Source organism: Asterias amurensis, chromosome 7 (genome assembly GCF_032118995.1).
Source record: "Asterias amurensis chromosome 7, ASM3211899v1".
Classification (NCBI taxonomy): Eukaryota; Metazoa; Echinodermata; class Asteroidea; order Forcipulatida; family Asteriidae; genus Asterias; species Asterias amurensis.
Window position 1 is genome coordinate 2,854,382 of NC_092654.1, and position 14,406 is coordinate 2,868,787.

The following is a 14,406-nucleotide window of genomic DNA, read 5'->3' on the forward strand; positions in this document are numbered from 1 at the left end:
ACAAAAAAACCAGCAAACAAACAAACAAACAAACAAACAAACAAACAAACAAAACAAACAAACAAACAAACAAACAAACAAACACACCAACCCACCAACTAAAAACAAACTTTTTTGAAATTCAATTTGTAAGAGAAATTCTTAGAATGTTCTTTTATGAGCCGTATCCCCGAACCTGTCCTACATAAATTCCCTACAAAATATGTGCCTAGATGTGACGTAACGAGCTTTAGTTTCCGTCTCCTAGTCACGTGACTTCTCAAGTCTGATGAGCTATAGCAAAAGTTAGCCTTCGATAAAGAACCTCCTACGGTCGAAACGTGAGGCCGTTGTGCAACAGCTCGTATTTCTTTTTCAAAATAAACATACGTAATAATTAATTTGTAATAATTACTAACATTATTTTTAAAACACCGATGACCACAGCACAATTCCATTATAATGGGAATAATGAAAACAATGTGCAAATCACAACGAACTCTTAATTTATGGCAATGAATACAATAATTATCAAGTATGCCATCTTACTGATATCAAGTTATTCAATTTATAATAGTACATGGGAATTTCTATTTTAAGATCAATTTTGTTCCACAGAGTACTGATTAAACAGACTAATAATTATCTTAATATTGCCAATAATATTAAATTACAATAAAGACATTGTATGGTGAATTTTTGGTAGGAGATGTACTTGTGTTTTTGTTTGTTACATCGTTGCAGTAACCATACAACATTTCTAACAAATAAAAAGGGATACTACTACACGAGTATTTGAGTATAATATAAAGATTTCTGAATTCGCCAATTTTTTGTCATTGTGACAGAAGACAGTTTACAATGTTCAAACCATTAGCAATATATCGAAAAACTGGCGGGAAATTCAATTTGGTCACATTGTCATAATAGCTTTATCAAATTGACAACTTAAAAAGTGTACGTCATGTATCTATATCTATATAATTACAACAAAGGTTATATTACACTGTTCATGCAATATTAAAATTAACACAAATATTTTTGAAAGAAAATAACAAATTTTGACCAGGGAAGAGGCGAGATAGAAAGATTACTCAGCATTTTTGAGAATTTGACACGAGACAAATTGTGGTTAATGTAAAAACTGAAAAGGTATCGTAAGATTAAAAATTTTTAATAGAAAACACAACAAATAGTTGTCATTTTAATGTAATATCAGCTGGTGGCCTTGTTTTCTATTATGTAAGAAACAGCTTTGTACCCAATGAAAAACTAACCAGAAGAAAATACACAATGGTTCAACTAATTAAATAGCCTCCTCAAATTATATCTTGAGAATGTCTGATAACACCACCGCGCATGACTTAATGTGCACCGTTTCTCATCTGAAACTGTAGGTAATAACTACATTACTACTGGCAAATTCTCTCATTGTTTATCAACTTGTTGCACAGTTTTGCAACACTTTATAACTGGTTTGTTTAAAGTGTAAGCAACTATCACAAACATAAATACTTGGACAGCTTTTTGTTGAGGGGCTTCCTGTGTAACTCCCCGTAGGCATACATTAGTCATCTCATCAAATTAACTAAATTTCTCAGAAACAAAGGTAATTAAATTATAATTAAGGGGTAGATCTTTTAACTTTGCCAATAATTAATTGGAAGAACAGTTAAGGGGAAGAGTTCTTTGGAAGAGTTTTGATGGGTTTCGACAACCTTTTTCTCTTAGAGTAGTTTGAAAAACAAACAAAGAAAACACCCCAACAAACATTCAAACAAACATTCACACAAACATTCAAACAAACAAACAGACAGACAGACAGACAGACAGACAGACAGACAGACAGACAGACAGACAGACAGACAGACAGACAGACAGACAGACAGACAGAGAGACAGACAGACAGACAGACAGACAGACAGACAGACAGAGAGACAGACAGACAGACAGACAGACAGACAGACAAACAAACAAACAAAACAAAAAACAAACATAGAGACAAACAAACCTAATTTATAAAGTCATAAATAAAGATACGAAAATAAAACAATACATCGCAGAATAAGGGAAACATGATTTGAAGCACCAGTAAGAATTATTATGTACATATTTGTAACAAAAAAAGTATTTCGATTGATATGTCACCCTGAATCAGTCCTACATTATTTATGACATCTGATACAGATTTAAAGGAAGGATATACTTTTGGTAATTGTCAAAGACCAGTATCCTATTAAGTGCATAACAAAATGTGCAAAGTTGGGTTCAATTGGGCATCGAAGTTGCAAGAAAATAATGAAAGGAAAAAAAACACTTTTGTTGCATAGAATTGTGTCTTTTAGTCGCCCGAGAAAGTCTTCATGCCTGTAGCCCTTTACAGATAAACTTCTGTGTTAAGAATCAAGTCTTTCTCTAAAACAACAATTTACTTCAATGGGTGTCAATTCAAACAGTGTTTTTTGTTTTACTATCAACAGCTCTTCAGAGTGCTCTTTACCAAATAATTTTTGTTTTATGGTCATCAACCAAAGGTATACCCTGCCTTTAATTATTCCCTTACTTAAAAAGAAACCCAAATGTCCAAAAATATAATAATTATTTAATACAATAATAATTATTTAATACATTATAACCTAAAACAACAATTGTTTTTATCATCAGAAAGATTAGTATAAATATTAAATAATCAAAATCAGAATGCGTCAACTACGCGTATTTAAGCTACTTTAGAGTTAGTTCATGCAGCGCAGTTCAGAACTGACTAAAGCACTGTTACTTTAGATTGGGTACATACATTACTGATAAATTGTGACAATTTTAAACATTAAAATGAGTATCAACGTTTTAAATGTTTTTCAACTGCTGCATCTACAACCTGAAAGAATGGGGGCATAGACCATGTGACCTGTGAAATCACATGTTTACAAACGAGCCACAGAGCCTATGGACTTCCTGCAAGCATGATTTTTACACAGCTCAAATCCTAAGAGCACATACAAATTGTATTATTCATTGAGATTGAACTGTCTTTTTTATCAAATTTTGATATGAAGGAAGGCAGGCACCTCTCAAGACTTGTCCAGGGGCCAATTTCTTAGAGCTGCTTAAGCAGAAAATACTGCTTTAAAAATTCTGCATAGCAAAAATAAGCAGGATACCAGCAACAGATAGTACTTGTGAGATAGTATATTGGTTGGTAACCTTATTCTTGTAAGCATAATTATTTTGTGCTTAGCTACTTTTTTGTGCTCTATGGAATTGAACCCAGCTGTTTATCTTTTATAATTATGTTGAATTTATGACACACAGTGTGCATGTTTCCATACAACCAGTGTAGTATCTTGCCTGCCAGGAAATGAACGGGAACATACAAGGTCACTCTTTTTGTAAACATGGGTTACACAGTCAAGTGAGGAGATCATCACTTACCCTAGTCCGAAGACACCTACATACTTACAGGGCCCAATTTCATGGCTCTGCTTTTCATAAGCAAATAATCAGGGCTTACGGAAGCAGTGAATTCCGCACTTACGTCAAGCAGATTTCACAGGTTAGCAGGGAAGTTCTGCTTATGCGCATGCATAGTCCATGTTACTAGGAAATCCTTGCTTACACCACTAGCGCAGAAGTTATGCGCTTGTCTTATAAGCAGAGAATGGTGATCTCAAATGCAGAATGTGGCAGCAAGCAGAGCCATGAAATTGGGCCCAGTAACTCGATGGTAAAAATGTCAGGTTATACTTTGTAGTTATGCAAAGATGTTATCGACTGACAACGTCCCAATCCATCATGTGGAACTTAGGCATGTTATTATTTCCAATATTGTTAATGACTTAGACACCACAAAATAATATGCTTCATGATAACTAAAAGAACTAAAACAATTTGTTTTTTATACACATGAATATATTGTTATGTACAAGATTGGCTATTTGTCGCCCTCTAGTGACAGGCAAGAGTTGTAGTCTAAGTTGCTAAGGATAAAGCACCCCCAGTTGTTCCTATGTCAGGTGTTTGTACTTGGTGAATATGTTATACAGGACTCTCATTGTGGATTTCAGGTCCTGGTTGACGACATCTAATTGGATGAAAGAACAAAGACAATCAATAACCATAATGAAAATTCATTAGTTATGGTGTTATAATTCACAGCAGTCAAACATTCAGGCATTCTCCAAGTTCATTCAGAAATCTCTAACCTTCAAATCTTTGATCGTCATTGATGCAAAGTCAAATTAAAGCGAGTTTGATGACTTTGCTCCAAGTATTGGTCCAAATCAGAATAATATTATTTATCATGCATGTCAGTTACACTATCTTCAATAGGTCAATGGGCCAATTCAGAATAATCGATGTTAAAAACCTGTTTTCGAAATAACTGTGGTGAGAGGTGAGTGCTTTATGCACTACCCCACCCCGAAGCAGACCTACATGATGGAGATTTTGCAGGAATTTTTTCTCTCTTTGGTTTCAACTACATAGTTGCAAGCAAAGAAAAGCCATCAAAAAATTCCCTCAGCTGAGAGAACATTGAAATGAAGTACCTGCTTCCTTTGCGACATTACTTTGTTTTATAAAACCTGTCAACAATTACAGAATTGTTGACTCGAGTTACGCAACTTGGACTTGAATCGGACTTGAGTTGCTATTTTTTGACTTGTGACTTCACTTGTCACTGTCAGCATTGACTTGTGGCTTGACATGTACTTGCAAAAATGACTTGCTATCAACTCTGAAATATAACAAATCAAAACTTGGGGTGGTCAGATTGTAACAATTGGGAACAAATATTGAAGTTATAATAAACTGTGCATTCTGAATGGCCCAATATATTGTCATTTACTAAATACACTGTACAATAGAAAAAGTACAATTGAACAGGAAGTTGTTAAAAAAAACACAGTTTCAGTTCAGGTCATTTTCCTGTAAACGGATGCTCTCTAACATGTTACAAAAACCTTAATAGAACATCACTCAATGAAAACATCTTTTAAATGTGGGGCAAAAGATAAGAATAATATAGTAGGAGAAACTTCATTGTCAAAACAGCACACTGTATGGAACACAACCCTATGAATTCAAAACCATCAATTATCATGCATAGACTGAACAGAAATACGTCCTAAAAGACTGCCATCAAACTCTGTGATAACTGACCTGATTTGACGATGATATAAATCAACGAGATGAATATAAACCAAATCAAAATGCAATGCATCAAACGGAAACATGATAAAAACAATGGATGCATAGTCTCCTTTTGAAGCAGCCAAAGAAGGCTGTGCCCAAAAGACTGCTTGAAAGATAACAGTTTGTATGACAAGCAGATAAAGGTGAGCTGTGAAAAGAAGACTATAGACCTATCTTTTGTAATGTCACAGCCTAAGTTTTTGCCAACCAAGGTTGGAAAACTATGGAAAGCAATAAACAGAAATCAAAAACAGATAGCCACTGTTTGTAACAATGTTAATGGTGTAACGATACTTTGTAAACATGCGAAGGCAAGTCAAACAAATCATTTAATCTAGGGAGAAGGGACATGGGCAAAATGAGAGGACGAACAGGGGAAGGACTTCATTTTGCATGCTACCAAGAGAGGAAAGAGGATCAAATCGGTTGCTGTTAGAATTTAGAACGAGGAAAAAAAAGACAACCCCAGGCAAATTCAAATGCAGGAATAGAGAGAAGGAAACCTCAGATTTTGTTGTTGTCCCCCTGTTTATATTTGAGGAAGATGACATAAAGAAGGCGGAGAACAGATTTCAGGTGGCACTGGGCAACATCTAAAGGAGGAAGGTACATTATGATAGTCATTAACCATCATTCCCAGCCAACATGCTTTTACGTACATGGCATTGTACGATAGACATTGAAATCATAAAATCATGTTCAAATATTCTACACGAGAATAAATACAGCAGGTTCTAAATGGGTTTCAAGGGAAACAAAAATGGGTGTAATGATGACACAATCAAAAAGAGAAGTACAGAGAAAAACAATGAATCTTTCTGGATATTTTTCCACTTGTTATTACTTTTCGAAATGATAACTAAATAAATAGATCGATGAGGTATTCAGTATCAGGTCTAGAATTACAAGGAGGCCACGAAAGGCAGAGGCTAAAAGGGAAAAACAGTCTGTTCCCTTTTGGTCTTTATGAGAAACAGTATTCATCATTGCAATTGAACACGAGGTACATGATAAAGATGATAGCGGCACAGTAAGGCCGTGTCCAAAACAGCACATTCGGCTACAGCTATGGCTAAATCGAACACATCTGCCTATACTTCAACACTGGCAGACACGCTGATTGAGCCGAAGTCACCGTTTCAGACACGACCTAAATGTCTGATACTGTAAAAGCAATGAATGCTTGCGTTCTTACCCTCTGCTCTAGCTTTAGCTTTCGGAAGACCGGCGTCGTCCATCAGATCCAGAGCAAAGTTGACATTGTGGACCTTCACGACAAGAAGAGACGACACAGGAATTAATTAATGTATGCCATTTATCAGTGACTACTTATAATCGTAAATTCATTATTTGCCCGAAAGTTGGAGAAAATATAATTAAGCTGTTGCAAACTGCTTTTCCAACCAAAAAGGAACTGGCCCAAATTTCATAAAGCCTGTGTAAGCATAAAAACTTGCTTAGCACAGACAAATCTTGCTTAACAGAAACTGGTTACCAACCAAAATTCCATAAAGTTTACATTGTTGCAACTGGCCCCCACTCATTTGTTTGCTTAGAAAAGACATTCGCTAAGCAGTATTTTCTTCTTAACAGCTTTATGAAATTGAGTCCTGATTGAGGCCCTTGTAAATGGGAACTTCTCTCCCAAAAAAGACAGAAAATGTCAATTCAGTTTGAAACCTTTTCTTTGACACTCTTGTTTCAGGGGAAATAGTTTGCAGCCGCTATGGGAATTTTGATACAAGCTGTTTGTGGCCGCAATGTCTCTTAAGGGTTAATTATTTCTACATGAGTGGGTGGATTCCTACGTATTCTAGCAATGGTCAGGAGTCTCCAGAGCAGGCTACTTAAAAACATTGAGACCAATTAAGAACACACTCCGCTACGGTGAAGTTCATAACGAGACATCCCCTCGATCCACTAAGGGCAAGCAGATTTCCTACCTTCCGCCCAGGTAGTTAAATAACCAGGACAGTTCTTTCAGAACTAAATTGACTAATGCTGACATCTACTTCGAGGCAGTAGAATAAATAGCAAGACAAGTTCTCAAAGAACAAATCTTCACAGCAAAGTAAATGATGTAATAATTATACAAAGCCTTTGGTTGTACATACCTTTTCTTCAAACACGGTTGGCGTGACATGATAGTTATAGAGAGGGACATAGTACCCCTCAAGAAGACCCATTAACAAGATGAAGTAAACACCGTCGTGAAACTGCAGGGAAAAAAAAACAGAAAACATTCAGGAGGACATTAATTTACAAGCAAAACTTATCGGTTGAAAAGCATATAATCCAGTCTACTCCTAGATCTTTAAAACTCATAAAACCTTTTTTGGGGGGAACTTGCATATTTTTTCTTCTTTTCTTTTTAAGTTTTTAAGTGCATCTTTGCTTGATATTTCTCAAAAATATAATAAGCTACTTAAAAGACATCATTTTCATTTTCATTTATTGATTCTGGTTGTGAAGCCAAGGACTCTCAGAACCCTATTACTTCACTAGCCAAAAGCCTTTTTTAAGGTATGGAGGACACAATGCTACAACACTGTAAAGTTGTGGTAAATTTGTGCGTATTGACCATAGAAATAGAACGTATGTTATTCAATGAAGTGCGCATTTTAGGCGATGCGGCGTTTACACGTAAACCTAATGACCACCAACATGGTGAGCGTGGCATCAGTCGCGGCGTGTGACGCGCGTATTACGTCAGCCATACCTCAAAAAGGCTTATGAAGGGAATACTTTTAAGAAAATTAAGTTTCAGATATGGGAAGAAAACCCCAGAGAATTATTCCCAGGAAAAACCCAAACAGTCAGATTGGGACTGAAAACCCAATCCACTGGTGAGATTTGAACTAGAGTCCAAAAGGTGGAAGGCGAGGCATGGCATCACTATGCCAATCTGACAGCCCAATAAAACACACAAGAAGTTAAATTCTAGTGTATTTGCAGACCCATCTACGTAAATACTTACTCAAGGATCATTCCAAGGTGGAACCTTAATGGCACCAAAATCACAGACTAAATAATGGAATAAAAGACTGGCAACAATGTCTTAAAACGGCTGTTTAAAGCCGGCAGGGTCGTTGCCGTGTGGTATGGGACATCTACAGCGGCCTGGTTCATAATAAAACGGCCAAGACCCTGCAAGTTAAAAAGTTTGCATGCCTATAACATATAAGTAAACAAACAGACAAAAATCCATACCTGACTATCAAGGTCGCTGACTTCAAAGTTGATTTTATTAAGATGCTTGTTGGCAAAACTAATGAGAGACTGTTTGGAGAAAAAGAAATAATAATGAGCACAAACAATTCTGGAAACAAAATTGCACAAGATCACAAAATGTGAGAAAGTCAAATTTAAATTACATGCAATCTTTTGCACTGACACAACCAAAAAGTCATACAAACCTTTTTGACTACATTGAGCTTGTCAGGAGCATGGTCAAACAGAGTATCAAAAGCATCCCTCTCTGAAATCGAGACAAAATATATAAGTACACTTCTTAATTTGAGTAACTTTGTTACTAATTGTTTATAAATAAATTAATTTATTTTCTGATGCATTAATTTGTAATGGTATGCGAAATATGTTTCGGTCCTTGGACTTTTTGTCTGGTGAATAAAACTGGAACGATAACGTTAACTTCTATGATTATTTCTGAATGTTTTCAGAGAATCAGTCTATTCTACTCAAGAGCTAACAGGGAAGGAAAAGTGTATACTCACCAAATCTACCACCGATTGCTCTGTGAAGTAAAATTAGAAACAAAGGATAATATCACCCATCCGCCAAACAAGTACAAATAAAATAACAATTTCATAAGGTCATATCTGCAATTATAACTAATACACATGTACTTGACTTTAACTCTATCAATCAAATTTAAATTGTAAGTGATTGTTTCTTAAAATCTAGTTAGGAATCTAGCGTTGAAAATTAAAAATAGCTGTCATAAACAGGTTTCTTAACAAATCTTTTCCAATTTGTGTAATTTCACACCAACGTCAACTGTGCACATTACTTCAAAATGATGCGTTCGAACCAACACAGTGACATCCCATCCTTCACCTTCCCATTTCATTTCTACTTTACGACAAAATCAGAAACTTACTCATTTGTAGTCGTAATATCTTCCGTGACCCGATTTGTGACAAGCAAATTATCTTTTTTCTGCAAAGAAGAAAAGTAGGACAGTAGGGCTACAAAAAGAAGACGATGCTCCCAAGATAATTCCAATCCTGTGAAGTGTCAACTCACAACAACTCAACACGGAAGGTACATAACCATGTATAAAGGCACTGGACACATTTGGTAATTGTGAAAGTCCAGTATTCTCACTTCGTGTATCCCAGCATATTTGTAAAACAACAAATCTTTGAAAAATTTGACTAAATTGCAAGGGAATAAAACAAGAAAAAACACCCTTGTTGCACAAATTTGTGTGCTTTCAGATCCCTTCAGACTGAAGTCTTTTTTTTATTTGAGTGAGAATATTCCTCTTTCTCAAAAACTATGTTACTTCAGAGGGAGCCGTTTCTCACAATGTTTTATACTATCAACAGCTCTCCACTGCTCGTTACCAAGTAAGTTTTTATGCCAACAGTTATTTTGAGTAATTACCAATAGTGTCCAGTGCCTTTAAATCCTCATACCGTAAGTGCACAACCTGAGTCTACCTGGGGAAATTAGGAGTAACAGCTATAAAGGAGGGGTGGTAAGATTTCCCTGGAGAGTTGCCGAGTCGTTGGTACAACTAGCCTATGAATGAAGCTACCTGTAGCAATAGCCTGTAGTAATAACAGTCACTAATTGCCTGGTGCAGGTGGCCCCAGTCAGAATACAGCCAATGACAACATCAGGGGAATTCCCCAATGGATTTAAAGGTACTGGACACTATTGGTAATTACTGTCAAAACTCAAAACTGTTTTGTTTTTGTTTTTCATCAAAAAGATTAGAATAAGAGCTTTCACATAAAACCTCATTAAAACCTATAAATATTTTTAATATAGAATGTTTAAAAACAGTTTTAGGTTGAACAATTTGTTTGACTAGATCATGCTGGTGCTACAGTGTACCTGTACCAACTAAGCTATCTACATGTAGGTCTAATGTTGACAGTCTGCATATCTTGACGGTATCTTTGTTTGGGATGTTAAGAAAAAATTACTAGAGTGGAAATTAAACCTCTGGATTAACGTGCCAACTTTTTGATTTCAAATATCAAGTAATAAACAACAAGGAAAACTGACTCGATGTAATATATTTTTATGACTGACCTGAACTACAACGACCTTTGCCGACACATATTCAGGAATTCTGATGGGTGCCTTGAAGTGAAATGCTAGCGCCACCAAGAGGTGAAGAATTGCTATAAGATTCTTTGAATGGATACCTGGGGGAAAAAAGAGGAGACAAAGTTGGTGATGTATAATGAATCGCACCAAAGACTTTACAACTATTGAAAACTCCTGTGACGTAAGTTTCCTTTGAAAAACACCAGGCCCAATTTCATAGAGCTGCTTAAGCATAAAAAGTAGCTAGGCACAACAAAATAATGCTTACCAGAATAATGTTACCAGCCAAAACTGCATGTCACACGAACAATTTGTGACTGGTATCCCGCAAGTTTCTGTTGAGCAGGATATTTTTAAGTAATAATTCCTGCCTAAGCAGCTCTATAAAATTGGGCTCAGATTCTAATCGAGGTGCAATCAATTGGTCAGGTCCCTTGCTGTATAATGAGAATAGCATTCATAATTCTTTGATGTACACAAGAAACATGTCACAGATGATGAAAGAATAAGTTTAGCATTGAAAGCTAAGCAGTATTTTCTGTCCAACAAATGACATAGCTGTGATATTGCAAAATGAAGGTGCATTATACGCATATGAAACATCACTTAGACCAAAATGTCCATACATAGCATGTAAGGCTCTACCTGAACATATGGAAGTATAGTGACCATAAAGAGAACCAAACTCAGGCTCTGCTTTATCTGATCAGCAGAGTATGGGTTTGATTCCTGGTAGAGACTCTTAACCATTGCTTCGCCCTTCATATAGATCGTAAAGCTGTAGGTCCTGTTTCATCACACATAAAAGACCCGAGTGGGGTGTCGTGGCCGAGCAGATAAGAGCGCCGAACTCAAGCTCTGATGCTTCTGTTCAGCAGAGTGTGGGTTCGAATCCCGGTCGTGACACTTGTGTCCCTGAGCAAGACACTTAACTATAATTGCTTCTCTCCACCCAGGGGTAAATGGGTACCTGTGAGGGCAGAGATGGTTCTTGTGATTGATTTAGCCGAGCAGCGCATATTAATGTTGCACAGGCTGCATACTCCCCACCAGGGAGCTGAGATGGTTTATGGAGTGAATTAAGGCCCAGTGACCAGGGGTAATAATGTGAAGCGCTTTGGGATCTCTCCGGGTGTGAAAAGCGCTATATAAAAACGGGTTATTATTATTATTATTACACACTTGTCGCAAAGAGAAGGGGTTTGCCTCGGTGTGTCTGGCAGTGCGACTATCTTCAATCATGAAAGCTGTACTAGAAAGGAAGCAGAAGAAGAAGATTGTGTAGCACTACTTACCATCTACACTCCACTTCTGTTGATTCCATCTAGGTAGATTCATGATTTTGTTGACGGTGTCGAGAACAACCTGAAGTTTCTGCTTCTGGAAGACCTCAGATTGCATCACTTCACGTACCTCTAGCTTGATGCCAGCAAGTTTCTCTGCAATGTAAGTAACGATGTGAGAACAAATAAAAGGCACTGGACACTTTTAGAAATTCTCAAAATACAATTGCATAAAAACTTTATTTGTAACGAGCAATGGAAGAGGTAATTTTCCACTAAATTATTTGAATCTAAAAGCACACAAATGTGTGCAACAAGAGTGTTTTTTCTTTCATAATTTTCATGCAACTTCGATGACCAATTGAGCTCAAACTTTGACAAGATTTCCTATTTTATGCATAAGTTGTTATATACACCAAGTCTCCATTCTTTCCCCCTGAAACAGCTGAGATATCCCGTTAGCTAGAGGCAGTTCGAATCCTATATTCTACATCTCTTAAATAGAGAGAAGAAAAGGAAGGAAGTTTCAATTTTAGATGTACATTTAGGAGGAAAACCCAGGAGATTCCAGGGAAAACCCACGCAGTCAGGTAGGGACTGAAAACTCAATCCACATACTGCCTCCAACAGGGTTTGAACCTGGGTCCCAAAGGTGGAAGGCAATGGGAGGAGCCACTCTACCAACCAGACCTACCTATGAGATTGCCAAGGATTTGACCATCATGTAAATCTTCCTCTAGATCTCGGACTATGACTCGCTGTTCCTTCAGTTCTTCATTGATCCAGTCCATCAAAACCTAGAAAGAAAACACACACAAAAAGTTGAAAATAATTCAGATGAACAATCTCCAAAGCATCATGGTTTGACTTTAAAGTTTAGGCTTTTGACTTCATAGGGGTCTATATCACCAGCAAACAATTGATGGCACAAATAAACCAACATTTGCATCTTGCAATCAGGGAATTTTTGTTCAGCACGCATGAAGACATTTAGAATTAAATTAATACACAAATTCAATTGACAAATTCAATGAACCCTTTTCATGAAATATGCTAATTACATTCAATTACAACCCTGTTGGTTGACAAACGCCATAACGCAATCGCGTCTGCGTCATGCAGCCATTAGCCCTGTATAAAACAGCGCGATGTTCCCTTTTTTTTGCCAACCAAAATGTTACTGTGCACGCACTATGTGCAATTTACACATTTCATGAAAAGGGCACATTGTTTTTAATCCCTGTCCCATCTTCTTTCGCATCAAGGTTTTGGTTTTTATCTGTCTTACCTGAATAAGTTCCTTGAGTTTGGCATCATCCCTCGAGTCTGGTTCAATCATGGACCTCTCCTCACCATTCTCTGTGAAAACACCAACCAGAGAAATATCAGATTATAAATAAGACTGAATTTGCAAGAGAATTTCACACGACTGCAATGCTTGAAGCTCAAAATGTTACTGGACCATTGGTAATTACTCAAAATAATTATTAACATAAAAACCTACTTGGTTTTGAGGAATGTGGAGCTGTTGATAGTATAAAACATTGTGAGAAACGGCTCCATCTGAAGTAACATAGCTTTTGAGAAAGAAGTAATTTTCCATGATTTTGATTTTGAGACCTCAGATTTAGAATTTGAGGTCTCGAAATCAAGCATCTGTGAGCACACAACTTCGTGTGACAAGGGTATTTTTTCTTTCATTATTATTTCGCAACTTCGATGACTGATTGAGCTCAAATTTTCACAGGTTTGTTATTTTATGCATATGTTGAGATACACCAAGTGAGAAGACTGGTCTTTGACAATTACCAATAGTGTCCATTGTCTTTAAGCAATACTTAGTGCTTAAGCAGCTCTCTGTAAATAAACCCTGTGTGGAGAACCGCTGGTTACAGTTCCTTGTTTAGCCCATGGGTTTGAACTGTAGCTGAGACCAACTAATCCAACAATATGCTCAAATAATTATGGCCAGGACCTTTAAAAATAAACGCAAGTAATTAATTTTGACATTTGACTATCCTATCATACTTGGCTGTTGAATTCTTACCCTGATGCACTAATTAGCAAAGCATTTGGTATTTAGACAAACTGATTGCATTTAAAAACAACTGTCCCAAATAAAAACCCTGAATTTGTATGACTTATCCACACTCACCAATCTTTTTTTCCCTTCCACCATTCAAACAGACCATAACAGCATTCTCCCTTTGGCCAAATGCTGGTTTAAACACCAAAGGACCAGTCAAAATTCTTGCTCAAAGCATCCGTATTTTATTTTGAAAGATTGACCAAGAGTGAAAAAGCCAAGAGACTTGTAAAATGACAAGCTAACTGGTCCTGCTGGCCAGACGCTGAAAAAGTTAAGGGCAAACCCTCCCACACGGCCCCTGATTACCACTAATGATACTGTCTTCAATTCTTACTAATGAGACGCACAAGCCAAGCTCGTGATAAAAACACTCAAATCCCTAATTGCTACCATAGGCCTGCCAAGGTATTCCCACAATCCGGCCTGTCATCATCTTAATGCAGTTACTTCTTTAGACCAAGCGACTTAAAGGCATGGATATGTTTGGTAATTTGTCAAAGACCAGTATTCTCACTTGGTTCATCCCAACAATGCATAAAATACAAACTCGTGAAAATT

At 36.8% G+C, this 14,406-nt stretch overlaps 1 protein-coding gene across 3 annotated transcripts in view; it reads right to left on the minus strand.

Annotated features, from left to right (window-relative positions):
• LOC139939766 (beta-parvin-like) overlaps positions 1-14,406 on the minus strand; it is a 20,794-nt gene continuing 6,388 nt past the window's right edge. The window contains exons 3-13 of one of the 3 annotated variants that reach the window (XM_071935876.1): positions 13,048-13,118; positions 12,454-12,556; positions 11,772-11,915; positions 10,459-10,574; positions 9,293-9,351; positions 8,907-8,926; positions 8,589-8,650; positions 8,383-8,451; positions 7,287-7,388; positions 6,368-6,440; positions 1-4,060 (exon numbers count right to left, since the gene is read on the minus strand). In XM_071935876.1, coding sequence (XP_071791977.1) covers positions 3,984-4,060; positions 6,368-6,440; positions 7,287-7,388; positions 8,383-8,451; positions 8,589-8,650; positions 8,907-8,926; positions 9,293-9,351; positions 10,459-10,574; positions 11,772-11,915; positions 12,454-12,556; positions 13,048-13,118 — 896 coding nt within the window. In that variant the 3' untranslated portion in view covers positions 1-3,983. Of the gene's footprint in view, positions 4,061-5,531; positions 5,766-6,367; positions 6,441-7,286; positions 7,389-8,382; positions 8,452-8,588; positions 8,651-8,906; positions 8,927-9,292; positions 9,352-10,458; positions 10,575-11,771; positions 11,916-12,453; positions 12,557-13,047; positions 13,119-14,406 lie in introns of those variants that run through there. The other 2 variants (XM_071935877.1, XM_071935875.1) reach the window with 2 other exon arrangements.